At 43.4% G+C, this 20771-nt stretch overlaps 2 protein-coding genes across 2 annotated transcripts in view; both read right to left on the bottom strand.

The window, feature by feature from the left end:
- GDA (guanine deaminase) overlaps positions 1-20771 on the bottom strand; it is a 462724-nt gene that overhangs the window by 74993 nt on the left and 366960 nt on the right. The gene's annotated exons all lie outside the window — the stretch shown is intronic.
- LOC310659753 (uncharacterized protein C9orf85 homolog) lies at positions 292-20596 on the bottom strand. The gene is made up of 4 exons (XM_083403546.1): positions 20443-20596; positions 5534-5640; positions 3996-4109; positions 292-653 (listed from the first exon to the last, which is right to left on the bottom strand). The coding sequence occupies exons 1-4, from the start codon at positions 20542-20544 to the stop codon at positions 482-484; spliced, it is 495 nt and encodes a 164-aa protein (XP_083259672.1). The 5' UTR covers positions 20545-20596; the 3' UTR covers positions 292-481.

The raw sequence follows: 20771 nt of genomic DNA, 5'->3' as shown, positions 1-20771 counted from the left end.
GGACAAGTGATTTGTTGTAAAAGCAGACTATAGTCAAGCAATGGGGTTGAGATCATGGAATCGAACATTGGAAGGGACCTCAAGGGACATCCAGTCTAACCAACTGGTAAATCGACATTCCATTGTGGCGACTGTAACCGAGGTTTCAGGTGTCTTTGGTGCCTAGCTTATCTATCTGAGCTTCTTCCACTGTCACCTACAGTATGTTTTGGGAAGGGCGAAGGGGCAGGCGCCCGGGGGAATCAACAAGCAATGAAGACACTCATTTGAATGCACAAAATTACTCTAATCCATTTTTAAAGAAAAGTTTATTAAATGGTAGTATTCTCTACCAAATTTTAAGAAAATGCAGGCATAAGGTTTGTGCTAACTATTCCAGATACCATGAACCTTAAACTGCAAAAGTGTCCAATAATAAGCAATCTCCTGGCTGGAAATGGAATTTGTACCCAAAACCTTCTCCCTGGAGAGATAATTAGACTCAGGTCCTTTCAGGCTTTAAGTTTATAATTTTCTTCACCAGTAAATCCAGATCTTCATCTTCCTCGCCACTTAAGTCCAATTCATGGCCTTCCTCAAATTCAACATTTCTGTTTCTTGTTTGATCGTTTTTGGAAGGTTCATGCTCAGTGTTCTCTAGAGTTGTCTGAATCCTATGACAAAATACACAAAGTATCATTTCTCCAGCTTTTATCCCTGAATTTTGAAACTGGGATGTGATGCAGGAGGAGAAGAGACTTTTCATACAAATATTTCATACAAATATTTTTATTTACTTACGTATTTAATTACTTACTTACTTACTTACTTAATATACCGCCCTATACCCGCAGGTCTCAGGGCAGTTCACAGAATAAAATCAAAATATAAAACCACAAAATACAATATCAAAATAAAAACAACCACCACCCAATAACCTCCCCCCCCCCTTAAAAAAAACACATTTTGATATCAGCCAAATCAACCAAAGGCCTGATTAAAATGGAACGTTTTTGCCTGGCACCTAAAGGTGTACAATGAAGGCGCCAGGCGAACCTCCCTGGTAAGAGCTTTCCACAGACGGGGAGCCACTGCAGAGAAGGCCCATTCTCATGCTGCCACCCTCTGGACCTCTTGAGGAGGCAGCACACAAAGGAGGGCCTCGGAAGATGATCTCAGGATCCGGGCAGGTTCATATGGCATAGATTAGGGCAGGCATGTCCAACTTGGAGTAGTCTGTGGTCTATGATCCACTATAAAAACTGGCGGTGATCTACCACCCAGGGATGGGTGCAGGGTGGGTGGGCGCGCACCGCCGGCTGCTTCTCCTGAGGGGGCAGGGATGGGTGGGCACTGGCTGTTTCCCCAGGGGAGAGGGATGGGCGCAAGGTGGGCAGCAGGGATGGGTACAGGGTGGGTGGGCGCTGGCTGCTTCGCCCGATGCCAGATGCTCCCCCCGCCCTTGTCAAAGGGAGCCGTGCAGGCGATCCCGATCCCGCCTCCCCCCTCAAAGCAGATGGGCTGCGGAGCTCTGGGCGATGCTTCTCTTCTCCCCCCCCCCCAACCAGCGCTCTCTCTTTCTCACACTCACACAGCATGCCTTTCCGTCTGCGTGTGCCTCCGCCCTCTTCCTCCTCCCGCCGGCTTCTCCTCCTGCCTTTGTTGTGCGCGTGCATCTTTCACGCCCAGCTCCCGTTGCCTTTCTGGCTGGTGAGGCGCCTCCTGTGCTCTGGCTGCCTCGGCCCGCAATCGACCAAGATCAACCCCACAATCGACCAGTCAACTGCGGTCAACAGGTCTGACATGTCTGATCCGGGGCAACCATGAGGGTTATGCAACCTCAACCCGTCAGTCATGCTGGCCAGAACAGCAGAGCAATGCTTCGTGGGAAGCAAGGAGAAGCTGCTGGTGTGGGAGTAATAGAAAGAGCTGTTCTGCTCTACATAGTCTAACCTAGGTACGGTTTCTCTTTTCTGTTTAATGTATGAAGCCTCATTTGACACATCTAAGGCATTTGTCATCCATTTTTTATCTGTCTCGGGACCACCTCTCCCCATGGGAACCAACCTGCAAGAGATTTGGAGGGTGGCAACATGAGAACGGGCCTTTTCTGTGGTGGCTCCCCACTTGTGGAATGCTCTCCCTGGTGAGGCACATTTCTCTTCTCCCAGGTCTTTGGCTAATTAAATAATCTATAGCTTTTTAATCTGGGGCGAGGTAACTGTTTTTGTTTGTTACTATGTTATTAATTTGGAGTTTTTTATACTGTTAATTGTCCTGTGATCCTTGGCAGAAGGGCAGCAGAAAAAATTACTAAATGAAATAAATAAAGAAATAAATTTTTGTTTAGTGTTAGCATGTGGGCAACAGTTTTAATCATAGGCAGTTGACCAAAATGGGAAGGTATTTTTTTTGTAATTAAAAAAAATTGAGCTGTGCTCTCATATGCCATTAAAGGAGAGTGCCCACAATTCACATAGCATATCACTGAATACAGTATCTCCTCCTGGTTTATTTTTTAATGCCTAGGTAAGTGCTGACCCTGCTGTAATATTACTGGAAACAATTAGCCTCCAGATCTGGAAGCATTTAAGAATATAGGAGTTCCTGAAATGACCCAGATATTATGTGTTTTGTGTGAGAGAGAAGAGATTGCTTACTACAAGTGAGGTCAGCATCCAGGTAGTTATCAGTCATATAACCAATTTCTATAAAAATGCTATAGATATGCTAGTTAGGAAGAAAACAGCATTTTTCCATTGTTGTCTGACTGTTGCAAAATTGATGCATATCAGAACAACTATATTGAAAAAACTCATAGCATGTTTTAAAAGCTATCGTGCTAAAAATCAACATTTGGTGAGGTGCTTAAAAATGATTTCCACAAACAGCTCAATTAGGTTAACTCTGGTAGTTCCAGCCTAGGCATGTATATAAATAGATGCAGCCAAGGTGTGAGCATTTGCATTACTAATGGAACTCCTTTATGTAACCAAACTCGTACAGTTTCATCAATGTGCCCCATTTTGTTGTAGCAAATTACCATTTGGCCACTTTACTGGAAAAGGGAAGGGTCCAAACCTGTGGTTAAGATGGCAAACCTAGGCATCCTCATGTGGAAGCACTGAAGTTGATGACTCCTCCTCTCCCACAACTGCCTAGCAACAATCAGGATACAAAGACCTAGGGAGCAAGGCCACTCGGTTGGCTCTACTAAGAGACCAGATGCCTCTGGTTCCCTCACTCTCTTCAAACAGTTTCCATTCATGCTGGTTATTATGAGACTTTGGTGACTTCAATAACTGGTGCCTGACTTGGTTAGTTTTCCTCTTCCTTCCTCTTCCCGCCTTTTGGATTGAAAGCCCTAGGGGAGGGGGTGCCTTGTTCATTACTGACCTTTTGTACATTGCTCTTGGCGCCCATAGGGGTGAAGTGCAGGGTAAAGATGCTTTAAATACTAAATTTAGTGTCATCATTACTGAAAAGCTGAGGAGGAGGCGGCGGCGTAAGAGGCCACACTTAGTTCTCCAACCAGCACTGCAACACATCTGCCCAAAGAGAGATGGAGATGCTTCACATGCAGGAACAGCATTTGCACTGCCCAAGGAGACCGTGCCCAAAGACACAAGAGCTGCATTTTGGCCATGATAAATACATGGAGCATGGCAGATGCTTGCGTTTCCTTCCCCTTCCATCTCACAGTCAAAGCTACTCCAAGACCAGTTAAGATGATTATTACACACATCAAATCTAAGGTATAGATCATGAAATAATCCACAGCATAAGCAGGGCTGGACAATTTAACCTTCACTGCCACTGTGAGGAGGAACCTGATCCTTCCTCCCAGCTCTGGAGCTTGGCCCAAGCCTGGATTCTGATGTGGCTTTGAACTTGCTCCTGCCTGCCCATTAGGCAAGGAAGGTCCAGGCATCAGAATGTTTCTGGCTGGAGACCAAAGTTTGCCAACACCTGTGTGAAATAAATTGGGATACACAAATGTTAAGTGAAATGCTTACGGAACCACAATTTCTTCTTTCTTTCCACATTTAGCACATAGCTCTAATTCATGAGAACACAGTTTGCAGATGATATGGTAAGAATCCTTTACAGTCTTCTTCAGACATTTGACACTATTAAAAGGAACACAAAAGTTGAATTAAAATGGTTAACCAGACTGTTTGTTACAAAAGATCGCTGCATATCTTTCAAATTTCAGATAGCTGAGTAAGAGAGATGTTTGAATGATTTTCAGAAGCTTTGAAATCATTTTGCAATATGTAGTACCCCCTTTCTTCCCAAAGGGTTAGAGAAGGTTCCCCCCTCCGGCATTACATTCTACATCTCCGGCACAAGGCTTCTTTAAAGCAGATTTTCCAGCTGCACATATTCCCCAGACGCACAAAATGTTAAAAAGACAAATCAACACAAAGAATGCTTTGCTCGTTGCTTATACCCTGAATCAGTGGCAGTTGCTTATACCCTGAATCAGAGGAGGTTGGACTCGATGGCCCTTGTGGTTTCTTCCAACTCTATGATTCTATGATTCTTCAGGAGTCAGTAGTTCTCATCTTCTCTACAGTAAGGTAACAGTCCAGTATAAATCCCAACTCAGTGACACTGAGCAAGGGCCACTGGCTTACTCTGAAAGTTATCTATCAAATTCTGCTACTTCATCAAACTTGTGCCACCAAAACATAGCCCTCACTTCTAAACATAAAAGTGCCTTGTACGTCCCAATGAGTTTGGCAGGACTCACTCCTATGGAAATGTACATAAGAAAGCAGCCTTAGTCACAAAGGTCGTTTCAAACACACCCTTTCCTCCTCGCCATAGAGACTTTGAGCGATACAACACTTTCAAAACCAAAGGCAAGCCCAAAGATTGTTTATAACTGCAAGGCGTTCCTCTGTATGAATCACCTAGTTATGCAAAGGTATTACTCCTTCTGAGAAGCAAATGACACATTGAGCAAAAAAGACAAGTCACAAAGCCCAGATTTTTGTTTTGTATTAATGAAAAGCAGACAGGCTTGATTGTAAGTGAATGGAAAGGGAGTGCTTCAATCTCTCCCTCTCAAAATGGTTTCCTCCCCATGCAGGGTCCTGCATGCCCTATCATTGCCCTGCTCAAAACTGCAGACTCCTGAGGCTGCTTCTCATTTAAAAAGAATACACTGAAGCTTATTTACATGCATGCCTGCATACATCATTTGTCTCTGAATGTATGGAAGAGCAACTAATGATTATTCAAGCAATGGAGGTCTAAGATAGTTCAAAGTCCACTGAAGACTATTCACCTAGATTAATTTTAAGGAAGTGTTCCATAGCTCCAATTTAATGACAGTCTTTACTTTGCATGGCTTTTGTATCGACATTTCTTCAGCATGCCTCATTCCTCACAAATTTATTTCATGAAATCACAAGACTGTGGCTGTGTCCACACCTAGGGTCATCTTGACATCTGAATACAGTCAAGTATCTTCAGTACATACTGGTCTGCACTGAGCACATGTAATAACAGCAAAGTAGTAAGCTATGGAACAATATTTACTCACCATTTTTTAGGTTGCGTTAGTGGCTTGTATTTGTTGAATTTTACACGCCATTCCAGGACTTCCTTACAATGCTGACATAGCCCTTCATGGATTTTTGCATTAATTTTCTAAAAGGAATATGAAGAGTTTGCATTTACTTAGTTGAACTTGAAATACAAAATCTCACAAATCAGTGACAACTTCATTATTTCTAGTTTTGAAAACTTTAAGAAACCATATGCGATGTAATGTGTATGATCTATGAAAAGCTGTTCAAAATTTTGTCAGCATTAATTACACTGTTTTCTGGATTGCTTGAGGAAAGGCACATGCTATGATTTTTATGGAAAGAATGAACCAATCTACTTATTGTTTGACTGCAGGCTTAGTTGGGTACATTCAAAAAAGCTTTCTGGATTGCAGCCAAAAGCCTTAGAAATACCTGGTGAGATTTCTCACGTCACCCTTTTAACCAAACACACAGTTCCATATTAAGCAGCTTTTGAAAATCCCATCAGCTGTGAGTCAGACACATGTCGTCAGACACAGACAGCTGAAGAAAAGAACTAGCAATATTATAACACCACCAAGGGCTCCAAATAAAATCACAACCATTCTCTGCTTGGCCTCCGTCACTGCAAGGCAGGGAGTTGCAAGGATGAAGGGAAGCATTTGCAAATGTTCTCTCCAATCAGTCAAAATTAACACTGCTGGCAACTTTCTTATTAGAGATGTTTACAGTAGTGTTAAGCATCATGTATTAGCATGTGAACATCACCATGCTAGGCTAGTTTGACACTCTGGCCAAACATCAGTGCATAGTAAATTTCCCCTTGTACCTACTGAGAGAGAGAGGTGACTCAGCTATTCCAACAGTGAGCAGGAAGCTACTCATCCTACTATCGCAACATTATCTCCGCAAGAACTCGACTCCTTGTTGACTAATCAGATTTAACTACATAAGAAGAGCCTCATGCATCATGCCAATGGCTCATCTATTCCAGTATCCTGTTCTCACAATGGCCAACCAGATGCATGTGGGAAATCTGCAAGCAGGATTTGAGCCCAAGAGGAGACTTAGGGTTGCCGCCTGTATAACACAGGATTGTCCTGTATTTCAATGTAAAATATAAAATTCTTTTTTTTTTTGAAATATTTTTTATTAACAGGCCAATCACATCACATTGTTCAAATCACATTAATTCCAAATTATACAGCCAAATTTTAAAATTTTTGGGGGTACCCATACATCAAGCTCCGCACGAGTCCAAAATTCCAGATGACTCCAGACATCACTTATTTGCTGCTTTTATTAAACAGTTCCATCCAGTTCGATTCGGATAGATCTTTATTACTTTCTTTCTCTTCTTGTTGTTATCATTTATTCCTTTCTTTGCGATCTCTGATGATTTTCACAAACAGATTGAAGATTTGGCGTCTCTGTGTGGGTTTTGTGCTCTTCCAAGCTCATATTATTCAGGAACGACCTCTGTTAATCTTCGGTCGGTCCATTATTTTTCCTCAGGCTAGCCCAATAAATCAGACATTATCAGGGGCTCTGTCAGGTCAAACTTGCATTCCAACCTTCTTTCTTTTTCAAATAGTCCTGAATCTCCTCCCCCTCCTGTCTGTTCTCCTGCCAGCCTGTCTTGGCGAGACGCCATGTTTTTTTAACTGCGTCATAGGAATTTTCCTCCTTCTCGCCTTTCGATCTTCTCGTATTGTAATCATTTCCCCCACACAGTTTTAAAGTTCTGTTTATGTTTTTTTAAAACGCGACGATCTTATTTCTTTCTAGGGTGGAGGATTATTATAGTCATATCATGCAAAGGAAATAAAGAGAGTTTTTTTCTCCACCCCCCCCCTTCGTTCCAGCCTTACATTCTCATGGTGGTAATTCATCAAAAGATTTACTTATCCATCCGTCACTCCCGATCACAGAGATGCATTAATCAGCAGTCCTTATCGTCGAGCCTCACTTGATATATGTGCTTCAGCCTTCTTCCGATCCGTTATTTCCAATTAGTTCCAATTATAATTCCAGGCTGAAGCAACTAGCACGCGCTGATTGGAATCGGCGTCGGGAAGATCTGATTCCATCGAGGGCTTTTGCCAAGTGTTCCACACCCCCGTCTCTCGGATCAGGGGGTGCATTATGAACACCGCTGGCAGGGCAGCCCCCCCCATACCCTTGGGGGGGGGGTAGGAAGGCTGCCTACTTCCCATAGCAGCCCCTTAATACCTCGTATGGGTCAGAGAGATGTTATTGTCGGCCATCTTCCAACGCGCCACCTAGTGGCCCCGAAGAACTGTGTAAAATGTAAAATTCAGTGTAAAATCCATTGTGTGTGTGCGTGCGTGTGACAAATTCCAGAGATGCAATCCAGTTAGGTTGCAATAGATTGTAATGGGTTGCTTTCAAGTCACTTCAGCACCAGAATTTTTTAAAAAATTGTCCCCCAACCGCACCGCCCTACCCTGTCCTGTATTTTGCCAGAACAAAGGTGGGAAGCCTAAGCTCACTCATCTCCTGTGGCTTCTAGCAACTGGTATTCAGATGCATTGCTGGTGCAGTGGTTAAGAGCAGAGGACGTAATCTGGGGAACCGGGTTCGCGTCTCCACTCCTCCACCTGCAGCTGCTGGGTGACCTTGGGCCAGTCACACTTCTCTGAAGTCTCTCAGCCCCCTCACCTCACCTTCAGTACAATACAGCAGATCAGGAGAAAGTAAAGTAAAATAGATAGATAAATAGATAGATAGATAGATAGATAGATAGATAAATAAATAAGAAAAAGTCAATGAAAAATAATTGCCTTAGAATGCAAACAGTTTTGTTTCTGTTTGTTAAATTGCCTGTATTCATCCCATTAAAGTTTCTTCATGGAAACAGTGTAAGCACTGAGAAAACTAAGATGACTCAGACTTCAAGGTCAAGTGTTGGCAGGAAAAACAAAGCAATTTTTTAAAAGAAAAAAATGCTTTGCATATTACAAATGTATACAGTTAAAATTACAAACAAGTCACATCACAGAAAACACAAAGCAAAGAAGAATTTGCAGGGGCATGATAATAGCATCAGTAGAGATATAATGTGGAAAATAGCTTTTTTTTTTTTTGCAAAGGCAAAAGAAAAACTTGGATAAGCCCAGTTCAAAAGCTAAGGTTGTAAGGCTTGGAGTGGGAAAGATTAACTGTAAGCTAATTTATTGCAAAGGCCATTGTGGCAATCATGATGGGTACAAAGATTTTAGACTACAAGAGGAAAAGAGAAGTTAGCTTTTAAGTCATTTAATTCACACTTCCTGAATATATTAGCTAGAATTGTGAGGTTTTTATAAGGCACTTAGCTAATTTTAACTGCACAATCCAAAGAAAGATGCTACACAATGAAAACTGTCTAATTCCTTCCTACAAGAAGCCTTCAGTATTTTATTATATGGTTGTTTCAACTGAACTAATTACAATCCAATATATATATTTATGTGATTGCAATCACAATTTGTTATAACAAAATGTAATTTAAAAAAATATGAATTGTCAACATTCTGAGGATCGTAGTCTATACATTTGAGAATTCTACAATGGTCCCCATCACTTGATTTAAATGTTGTCACTATGTATTATTACATATTAAGAAAAGATAAAAGTGCTATTCAGTTTGTTAATGCTTCAGAAACTTGAAGGCAGAAGGTAAATGTGGAAAGACTAGAAGCAGGGACCCAAAAATGAGATGCTTATGGGACACTTTTGACTAAATGGCATTCTCCTGAAGAAACAGAGGAGAATTGTAATGTCAGCATTTTTGTTGCATTGTTGTCACAGCTTGTGAGAAATGGGAAAAGGGCTGTGCTACCACAAAGCGTGCTAGTTAAGATTAAGCGTGCTAGTTAAGACATTACGGCCGTCAACTTATGCGAGACAATAGAATCAGAAATATTTATTTACCTGATCTAATTAGTGACATTTGCTTGTCTAGCCTTCCAAGTTCTATTATCAAACAAGAATTACAGCGGTAACACAACTACTGAAGAGCCACTGTATCACGGTTAAGGCTTACAGTCATACCTCGGGTTACAGACGCTTCAGGTTGTGTTTTTTCGGGTTGCGGACCGCCAAAACCCAGAAGTACCGGAATGGGTTTCTTCCGGGTTTCGGTGGTCACGCATGCGCAGAAGCGCTAAACTGCACTTTGCACATGCGCAGAAGCGCCAAATTGCAACCCGTGCACGGGTTGCAGACGCTGCGGGGTGCGAATGTGAATTCCGCACGGATCACGTTCGCAAGCCGAGCGTCCACTGCACAGGGAAATGATACATACAGTGGTACCTCGGGTTAAGTACTTAATTCGTTCCAGAGGTCCGTTCTTAACCTGAAACTGTTCTTAACCTGAGGTACCACTTTAACTAATGGGGCCTCCCGCTGCCGCCGCCGCCAGAACATGATTTCTGTTCTCATCCTGAAGCAAAGTTCTTAACCCGAGGTACTATTTCTGGGTTAGCGGAGTCTGTAACCTGAAGCGTATGTAACCTGAAGTGTATGTAACCCAAGGTACCACTGTAATGAAACGAAAAAGATGTTTAAAATAACGTTCGTAAAAAACCCAGAAGCTTTTCTCTTGGGAATTACAGGGACAAAACTACCTAAACTGTACAGAAACTTATTCATGTATGTGACTACAGCAGTAAGAATGTTACTTGCCCCAAAATGGAAAGAAGTAGTATTCCCAGCAAAGGAAGAATGGATACAAAAACTTATGGAATATGTAGAAATGGAGAAACTTACTGGAAGAATAAGAAATCAAGATAACCTTTGTATAAAAGAATGGAAATGGTTTATTGAATATTTAGATAAATTGTAAACAGATAAAAATATTGTTAGGATTATTGTAATAGCCTATAGTTTCATAAGAGTATAGTATATTTAAAGAAGATGAATAAATGAGCAAATTAAGTTAATTTGGAAACACAAAAGACAGAATTACAAGCCTGGTAGATGAAGGGAACGCAGTGGATGTAGTCTACCTTGATTTCAGCAAGGCATTTGACAAGGTGCCCCATGATATTCTTGTAAAGAAGCTGGTAAAATGCGGTCTTGACTATGCTACCACTCAGTGGATTTGTAACTGGCTGACTGACCGGACCCAAAGGGTGCTCATCAATGGTTCCTCTTCATCCTGGAGAAGAGTGACTAGTGGGGTGCCGCAGGGTTCTGTCTTGGGCCCGGTCTTATTCAATATCTTTATCAACGACTTGGATGATGGACTCAAGGGCATCCTGATCAAATTTGCAGATGACACCAAACTGGGAGGGGTGGCTAACACCCCAGAGGACAGGATCACACTTCAAAACGACCTTGACAGATTAGAGAACTGGGCCAAAACAAACAAGATGAATTTTAACAGGGAGAAATGTAAAGTATTGCACTTGGGCAAAAAAAATGAGAGGCACAAATACAAGATGGGTGACACCTGGCTTGAGAACAGTACATGTGAAAAGGATCTAGGAGTCTTGGTTGACCACAAACTTGACATGAGCCAACAGTGTGACGCGGCAGCTAAAAAAGCCAATGCAATTCTGGGCTGCATCAATAGGAGTATAGCATCTAGATCAAGGGAAGTTATAGTGCCACTGTATTCTGCTCTGGTCAGACCTCACCTGGAGTACTGTGTCCAGTTCTGGGCACCACAGTTCAAGAAGGACACTGACAAACTGGAACGTGTCCAGAGGAGGGCAACCAAAATGGTCAAAGGCCTGGAAACGATGCCTTATGAGGAACGGCTAAGGGAGCTGGGCATGTTTAGCCTGGAGAAGAGGAGGTTAAGGGGTGATATGATAGCCATGTTCAAATATATAAAAGGATGTCACATAGAGGAGGGAGAAAGGTTGTTTTCTGCTGCTCCAGAGAAGCGGACACGGAGCAATGGATCCAAACTACAAGAAAGAAGATTCCACCTAAACATTAGGAAGAACTTCCTGACAGTAAGAGCTGTTCGACAGTGGAATTTGCTGCCAAGGAGTGTGGTGGAGTCTCCTTCTTTGGAGGTCTTTAAGCAGAGGCTTGACAGCCATATGTCAGGAGTGCTCTGATGGTGTTTCCTGCTTGGCAGGGAGTTGGACTCGATGACCCTTGTGGTCTCTTCCAACTCTATGATTCTATGATATTAAAAATAAATTTAAGGAATCACAGAAAGAGGGGGAAGGAAGTCAAGTTTTGAAATGTCAAAATGATTGTAAAATCAGTGAAATGTATACATCTGAAAAGTATAAAGGATTTTTTAAAAAGAAACAATGGCAGGGATAGGAAAAGGCTGATTTCCAGTTTCCACAGGCTGGAATTATACAGGTGGGAGCTGGCTGCTTTGTATCTTATATTTCTCTCTGTTGCTTTTTTGCACTGAAAACAAGGCATTTCAAGTGGGCAGGGATTAAAGTATCACTGAGAACATCCTCTTCCTTTTTAATTGTTTCAGTAGTATGTGGGCTATACCATTAGTTTTGGCTAACAGGTTTTTACATCTAGATACATCAGATCTCTGAAAAGAAACATCAAGAGGCATTGAAGTTGTAGCATACAAATGTCAACAACAGAAATCACTATCTTGGACTTTTGTGAAGGGAGAACATTTATCTCTGGGTCCTCAACAAAAGCAGCAGCAAACTTTAGCAACAAATGCCAGAACCACAATGTTCAAGCTGGTAAATAAGGAAAGTACAACTGTGCAAATTCTAGCTGCTGAGATGTGGAGTACACCTTGGGTGCGAAATGAATGGTATCCTAGTTGCTTGGGAATGCCCTTTTTCATATGCACACAGCCAGGATCCTTCTAGTGCCTAGGTTAAAAAAAGAACTTTCTTAAGTCTCAACTGAAAAATTGGGAAGGACAGTGACCAAAGATAACTCTCCTTGTTTAGATGTTATTTTTAGGTAGCTGGGCAGACTGTGGAATTTTTGTAGCAGAAGGTAAGCCATACTGCATCAAGCACTGAGTCTATATAATCAGACACAATAAAGTCTTCACAGAGTACTAAAGGAAACTATAAAATAATGCAGCAATGCCACCAGCAAAATTCAACAGCAGATCTATCTTCCTCTTCTCTGCAGCATACCAACCAAGGAGCTCCAATATAAAGTACTTCAATGGTGACTTTGAAGCTACAGCTAATCCAGAACTGGTGACTGGGAGCAGCCACCAGGACCATAGAACACCAGTCCTAAAAGATCTTCACTGGCTCCCAGTATGTTTCCAAGCACAATTCAAAGTGTTGGTGCTGACCTTGAAAGCCCTAAATGGCCTCGGCTCAGTATACCTGAAGGAGCTTCTCCACCCCCATCGTTCAGCCTAGACACTGAGGTCCAGCACAGAGAGTCTTCTGGCAGTTCCCTCGTTGCGAGAAGTGAGGTTATAGGGAACCAGGCAGAAGGTCTTCTCAGTAGTGGTGCCTGCCCTATGGAACACCCTCCCATCAGATGTCAAAGAAATAAGGAACTACAGTAGTGCCTCGCAAGACGAAAAGAATCCGTTCTGTGAGTCTCTTTGTCTTGCGTTTTTTTTCGTCTTGCGAAGCAAGCCCATTAGCGGCTTAGCGGATCAGCTGATAAGCGGCTTAGCGGATCAGCTGTTAAGCGGCTTAGCGGATCAGCTGATAAGCGGATTAGCGGCTTGGGAAAAGGGGGGGGAGGAAAAAAACCCCGCAGGAACTCGCAAGACATTTTCGTCTTGCGAAGCAAGCCCATAGGAAATTCGTTTTGCGAAGCACCTCCAAAACGGAAAACCCTTTCGTCTAGCGGGTTTTCCATCTTACGAGGCATTCGTCTTGCGGGGCACCACTGTATCTGACTTTTAGAAGACATCTGAAGGCAGCCCTGTATCGGGAAGCTTTTAATATCTAATGTTTTAGCATGTTCTGATATATGCTGTGAGCCACCCAGTGTGGCTGTGGAAACCCAGTCAGATGGGTGGCATTTTCCAGCTGCACTGGCTCCCGGTGGAGTACAGGGTCAGATTTAAGATGCTGCTTTTGACCTTTAAAGCCCTTCACGGCCTAGGACCCTCGTGCCTACAGGACCGCCTCTCCCGGTATCCCCCACGGAGGACCTTAAGGTCCATAAATAGCAACACCCTAGAGGTCCCGGACCCTAAGGAAGTTAGATTAGCCTCAACCAGAACCAGGGCCTTCTCAACACTGGCTCCGGCCTGCTGGAACGCTCTGCCTCATGAGACCAGGGCCCTGCGGGATCTGATTTCTTTCCGCAGGGCCTGTAAGACAGAGTTGTTCCGCCTGGCCTTTGGCTTGGAGTCAATTGATTCCCTCCCCCTCTTTCTTTTTTCCTTTCTCCTCCTGTGATGAGGCTGTATTTTAATGTTTCAATGTTGTATTTTAATCTTGTTTTTAAGTTGTATTCATTCAACTTGTTTTTATTATTGCTTGTTAGCCGCCCTGAGGTGGGGAGGGCAGGGTATAAATAAAATTTATTGTTGTTGTTGTTGTTGTTGTTATTAAAGTAATAAAATCATCATCATCAAGGTTGTGGAAGGTGTTTCAACTATTAGTAAGCCTCATTCTTTTTTAAAAAGATGCATATCCCCTTTTGTAGGGCATATGTTAAAGACAGCAGGACAAGCCATAAATTCCCCGGTTTTAACAAGATTGCCAGTCTTCTGAATAGACATGTAAGCAGAACACTATGAGAAATAGTTTTAAAATTCACAGCTAGCTTCTACTTACTCTTCCTCACATTTCTGGTTTGTATTCATTAGTATGCAAAAGCAAACAAATGAAAAGATACCGTATTTTGTATTCCTGAGAGCATTCTGGCATCTTTAACCATTTTAATAGTTTGGGGAGGCACCAGGCAAACTTCAAAACTGTTCTAGGCTTCAGCACTGAAAGAAAACTTGATGTTGCTAAGCAATGTCCTTTTTGAGGGGGGAGAGCTTTCCTTCCAAATACTTTGCTATTCCATTAAGGGAGTATGACATCACAACTGGAAAGGGAAATGTTTCAAGGATAAAGGAGCCCAGAAACATTAATGTACTTGGAATGCAAGCAGGCATGGCCAGAAGTGCTCTGTCTGAGCAGCTCTGAGAGGAGTGCAGACATTTCCCAAGGGCTACGTAAAGTCATTCATTACCTATAGCTTGTCAAACAGGAATCTATGATCAAGCAAGAGGATCATTATTTTAATGGTAATGAAGCATGAAATACTGTAATTATGAAACCGAGGCACAACACCCACTTCCTGTTTGACCTATGCTTCCTACTCTAGACTTCTCTCTCTCTCTCTCTCTCTCGCAAACACTGGATACATGCATTGCTTTACATTAATAAGGAAGTATGTTTAATTTTATTTTTAAAAATCAGCAGTATGTTTTTCTTTTTGTAACTCTTCCGTTTATGCTAAGGCTATTCTAAATCTTTATATCTGTAAATTATAGGAAGAGTAGAACTTCACCCTCCACTTTATTAAAAAAAAACCACACACACAGACACAAAGACAGGCAGATGGATGTAAATGTACACATTTATTGCAATTAACACTACAAATCTGAGAAAGAATATATATTTGAAGATCACACATCATTTCAGACAAGGACTACAATCTCTAGACTCTAGGGCAGTGTTTCCCCCTTTGAGAGTCTTGTCTTCCTGGTGTAACACTTCTCTGGGGGTAGTTTTAATAATACTATTTTATCCTTGAATTGTTTTCTTTAGCTAATAAAACTAGGAAAAATTACAGTGTACTATCTGAAACCCTTTCAAACGGTACCACACTGTGGAATGGCATTCTTTTATTTCACACACAGCGAATACTGTAAGACACTTTTCAGACAAGTATCATCACAAACTTGGTATATCTTGCAATTGACTTGAATGTCATACATAATCCTTTTTCTTATGTTAACCCTGCTGTGTTCCTTATATTACCTTACTTACTTACATGCCTAGTACCTAAAGGATGACAAAGATAGTACTAGGTGGGTATGTCTAGGGAGGGTGTCCTACAATTTGGGAAACACCACAGAAAAGGTGCTTTCTCCAGTAGCCACCAGCATAACCTCTGAAGAAGTCACAATGCTCTTGTAAGCCAATGCAGCTTTCAGAAAAGTAGAACCAAAATTCTAAGGTCAGGTGCAAAGCTAGGGATGAAGACAAAAAGTACTGAACACCTGAATGGGGCTATTTTAGAAGCACTTGATTCTCCCCCCCCCCCCCATGCCATGCATGTGCCCAGCAAAGACCAAACCCAGTCTATCTGCACAGCAGAAGTGATGGATATGCCAAAACACCTGCTCTAATCACATAAGATGAAGTCAGCATAGCTTCTTCTATGCCACAATCCTCCTTATTTGGGCCATTTCTCTTGTACTTCAAGTTTGGTGCCAGCATGCCAAGCCTGGAATGAAAGATGTTCCTGAGCAGATGCAGCCAGGCCACTGAAGAGCCTGCCTGCCATGCTGTTCTCATGCCCTGCTTTGTGCAGTAGTGCTGAAAAGTGAAAGTGACTCAAGTCTCAGCAGAGCTCAACTGCAGGATAAACAAGAACTGTAAAGGATTAGTAGCAAAGATATGTGCACATGATAAGACACATACTTATTAAGCATACAGTAAATCATATGACAAAAGCAGTTTCTTACCTGATGACATCTGCAATAGAACATCTCAGTTTCTGAGTACAAACAGAAAACTGCCTTGTTCTTTTTTTTAAAGTAATACTATAGTTCAGAGTAAGTCTTAAACTTGCCTCATGGCTACATTTTTGCTTTCAAGAAAGCCAGGTGTACAGCATTAAAACTCAAATTCAAAAGGGGAGTGTACTAAAAGAGGAAACACTAAGATATTGTGCACTGGTGTTCTATCAGTCATGGAATCATAGCAAGAAACTGAGGCATACGCAGAAAAGAGAACTTGGTTGTATTCATATATTTTAACATGTCCCCTCTCACCACTATAACACAAATCCATTATATGTTCTTTTGGATTATTCAAATAGTGAAGTACAGGCGCAATATTATATTTTAGTTAGAAAATTAAAAACAGAAGCAAAAATAAATAAAAATTAATTACAACCAAATGGCTTATATCAGGGGTCAGCAAACTAAGGCCCGTGGCTGGACAAGGTCCGAGGGGCTCTTTAATACAGCCTGAGGACCCTGCTGCCTGCCAGGTAAGTCCCCGCGCTAAATTGGCATGGCGCAGCGACGCCTCACTGCATGGGGACTAACCTCCGTGACAGGCATGCAGGCAGCTTCAGATTGGCTCCAGGAAGTTCCCACAGCCAATCCAAAGCCACGAATGCCTCTGGGCGGGTGGCGATGGTGGCCAATCCGAAGCTGCGCCGGGTTTCCTCAGCGCGCGGGCGGCAAGGCTTCGGATTGGCCAGCATCGCGGCCATGGGCAGAGAGGCTGGTGGGTGTGTCGTGGGGCTTCGGCCGGAGCTTGGAACGCCTGCTGACCCCACGCCAGGTGCCCGGGAAAGCTCTCCCAGAAACAACAGGCACCACCACCATCGTCGGCTCCCAACCACTGCCGGAGGAGGTAGGAAAGCGGGAGGAGGGACTGGGGGAGAGAGAGCAGCCCCCTCCGTCCGTGTGTGTGCACATGCATGCGTGTGTGGTCCGGCCCGCCAGAAGATTTGAGGGACAGTAAGCTGGCCTGCTGGTAGAAAAGTTTGCTGATCCCTGGCATATACCAATTAATACCCAATGAAAGAGTAGCAGTGGTGATGCCCAAATTTACAGAATTTATATGGTTTAGTGATGGTAAAAGAGAATACAGCCTTTTGAAATGCTTTAGTTTCCCTATGCTATACTAGATTCAGTACGTAGCCGTTTTGGTCTGACACAGTCGAAATAAAAATTAAAAAATTGTCTAGTAGCACCTTATAAACCAGGGGCACGGGTGGCGCTATGGGTTAAACCACAGAGCCTAGGACTTGCCGATCAGAAGGTCGGCAGTTCGAATCCCCACAATGGGGTGAGCGCGATGGGGTGAGCGGTCCCTGCTCCTGCCAACCTAGCAGTTCAAAAGCAAGTGCAAGTAGTTAAATAGGTACTGCTCCAACGGGAAGGTAAACAGCATTTCTGTGCTCTGCTCTGGTTCGCCAGAAGCGGCTTAGTCCTGCTGGCCATGTGACCTGGAAGCTGTGCGCCAGCTCCCTCAGCCAATAAAGTGAGATGAGCGCTGCAACCCCAGAGTTGGCCACGACTGGACCTAATAGTCATGGGTCCCTATACCTTATAGACCAACTAAGTTTGTTCTGGTATAAGCTTTGCAAGCTTTTTACATTTTTATTTTTATTTATACCATACTAGTTATATAAAGCCCCCCCCCCAATGGAATTGTTCAGAGCTTTATGCTCTGCAGAAATAAATGAAAAATACTTTTAACATGTTTTAAAATCTGTTCCATCTGTGGCCTTTGCGCACGCATGCGCGCACACCCACACACCCCGTGTTTCAACTTTAGTTAAATATCAATGGTGTTCTTTCTTCTTTGAGATATGTAGATTGGATTGCATCCAACAAAGGTGCCCATTAGCACCAGGTGTTCCACCTGCACAAACAGGACCTCCTCTTCCTCTCCTCTATCCCAATTTTTATTTTCACCACCGGCTAAAACACTCCACCTTTCTCGTTAAATGCCAATGCCTGAAACTGACCTTTTCCGCAGCAATGTGGTTTAGGTGTGTGATCAAACTGGACTACTGCCTGCAGTGTACAAATGTTTCTCTTTCAAGCCCTGCCATTAAGGTATGCAGCTATAGACCAATGACATAACACTATCCCGCATGGAATGTCATAATACAAGAACACCCCTACAACTGCATCTATTCATGGTCAAAAACACAATTGCCCAATAAGTAAATAACTTCAGAGGGTGGAATCAGCAACAGACTAACACATTTCCAGAGCAGCAAATGTCAGAAAGTAGAATGTCCACCATTTATAAAGACTCTCTACATATCTTCAACATGAATGTAGAAATTATTGGGAAGCTGCCCTCATGCAATTGTAGAAACAACAGTTCTATAGTAAAAAGTACTATTAAAACTGTTAAATAAAAATATTACTCATTTAATGTTTGCAGGCTTAGGCATTCTAAATCTTATTGAAAGCACTGGTATTAATATGAACAGTTAAAGGCCTTAGGCTACATTTCCAAAGACATATATTTCAAAGTACCAGTAAATGCCAACATGTCACACTATCAAACAAATATAATCACAACAGGAGGATCAGTCATATTGACCACCATACACATCAGGCACACACAAAGAAAAGAGAATTCAGATGACAACAAAGCTATTTATTCAACAGTACACCCATACCGCCCTGCTTGTACCTTAAGCTCTGCTCTGGAGGTTCTCTTTGTGTGCCCACCCATTACGTCAGAAAGTTGTGTGGCCATGACAGAGAGATCTTTCTTGATGGTGTTTCCACCGCTGTGGAATTCCCTTCCACTGGACCTGCACCCAATCTCTTTGCTGCAAGCTTTTCGGAAGGCCCTGAAAAAAATTCTTCAACTGGTTTTCCAGGCATGCTGCCCATTCGTTGGGTAAGGTTTTTTAATGTCTAGTGTTATGAATTTGGTGTGTTTTAAATATTATAGTGTTTCTATCATTTGTTTTTATTACAGTAATAATTGCTTGGGGGAATTGTTTGCTCAGAAAAGAAGCCTAAAATATTTGCATTGTTATCATCTTACAGTATCCTGAAGTTCATTGATCAATGAGTATTTGAGGCTATTTAGTTGAGAAAAATGGTAAATAAAAAGAGCTTGAGACAGACGTTCATGAAGTATCACATGATATTGTATCACATGCATAGCAGCTTCTTGTGCCTGTAACTGGTTACTCCGATTCTGCCAACTGGGAAACTCAGGTACCAGAGACAGTAGGAAGGAAATTAAACCCAGGAATTTGGGCCTGTGCTGCAGTCCCTATTGAAACTCATCCACCCATAGGTGGCATATTGGGAGAAGCAAGGTAGAGGGCCTGACATGAATTTAACCAGAGAGGGCTTTCTCATTTCTGGCACCCTGCTTATATGCTGCCTTCCCCATTAAGGCTCACCTGGCATCAAAACAGATGCTCTTCCAGTGCAGGTAGAAACTTGATTTACCTAGGCTTTTCAGCATCTGATTATTTTTATAGGCTGCTACTGGCTTTTATTTGTTCTGCTGTTATTAATTTACATTGTATTTATTACCATTGCAAGCTAGTTTTGTTTAAACATGTAAACAACCTCAGAACTCTGCTTGTTTAAAAAATCCTCCTTGTTTTCAAAATAAAATTGGTAAGGTTCAACATTCCCTAGTCCACACCCAAACAAGAACTTCTACCTTAAACTCCTTCGCAGTTGCATCTTCAGCCAGCCAACACTTCATAAGGGATGGTTACAGTGATGAGTATTTAAATTACACTTGAAAGATGCTGCTTTCTATGCACTGTGGGTCCTGCCTGACTAGAGAGATCAGTCCAATTAAGCCATGCAGAACAGGAACAGCAACCTGGGGCTGCAGTTCTGTGGTCACACACTTGGAAGCCAGTTCCACTGAACCCAAACATGGACAGGCCGGGATTACAGTGCATTAAATCGTTTGTTGGAATCTGCACAGAGTGGCTGGGAAACCCAGCCAGGTGGGCGGGGTATAAAGAAGTCATTGTTAATGTCAATTATCAGCCGCTCTTCCTCCCGCACACCTCCAGCCACACTTTCTCAACTCATCTTCGGGGGGGGGGGCTCTGGCCCTCGGGCTGCTGGGGGCTCCAGCTTCTGTCCGTCTGGTCAGTGTTCCTCGGTTACACCCAGGCCCGGACCACCGGGAGGGCCAGAGGCTGCCCCGGCCCCGGAGCCAGAGCAAGGGGGAGAGGCGCCAGGCGCGCCGGCGGTGCTTCCGAGGGGGCCCCGAGGGAGCGGGGCGCCTACCTTGCGCCGGGCGCTGGCGTCGTGCCTGTCGTTGCGGAAGGCCTGCGCGTTCTGGTGCCGCTGCGGCCTCGTGCGCGCCACGTTCCCCCGCTGGCAGCTCATGCTCCGGCCGGAAGTGACGCTGGCCCGCTTCCGCCGCTCGGCGCCCCGCGACGCCGAATGGGCCGCGCGCCGCAGTGTCTCCTGAGCGCCCGCATTGGCCCGGGGACGCCGGGGCGAGGCCGCGGATTGGCTGCGCCCGCCCAGAGCCCGCCCTCCCCACGGCTTCCCGCGAGGGCGACGCGGAGGCGACGGCGCCGCTCCATTGGTCGCTGCTCGGCTGCCTCGCT

The sequence above is a fragment of the Podarcis tiliguerta genome (assembly GCF_965153285.1).
Source record: "Podarcis tiliguerta genome assembly, chromosome: 11".
Classification (NCBI taxonomy): domain Eukaryota; kingdom Metazoa; phylum Chordata; class Lepidosauria; order Squamata; family Lacertidae; genus Podarcis; species Podarcis tiliguerta.
Note: the sequence above shows the minus strand (reverse complement) of the source record. Positions and strands in the feature narration are given on the sequence as shown.

Bases quoted from the DNA above. Each gene is read 5' to 3' on its own strand.
- LOC310659753 (XM_083403546.1), bottom strand. From the start codon at position 20,544: ATGAGCTGCCAGCGGGGGAACGTGGCGCGCACGAGGCCGCAGCGGCAC. The intron at 5,641-20,442 runs GTAGGCGCCCCG...TATTCCTTTTAG, and splicing joins ACGCCAGCGCCCGGCGCAAG to AAAATTAATGCAAAAATCCA. The intron at 4,110-5,533 runs GTGAGTAAATAT...TCCTTTTAATAG, and splicing joins CTAACGCAACCTAAAAAATG to TGTCAAATGTCTGAAGAAGA.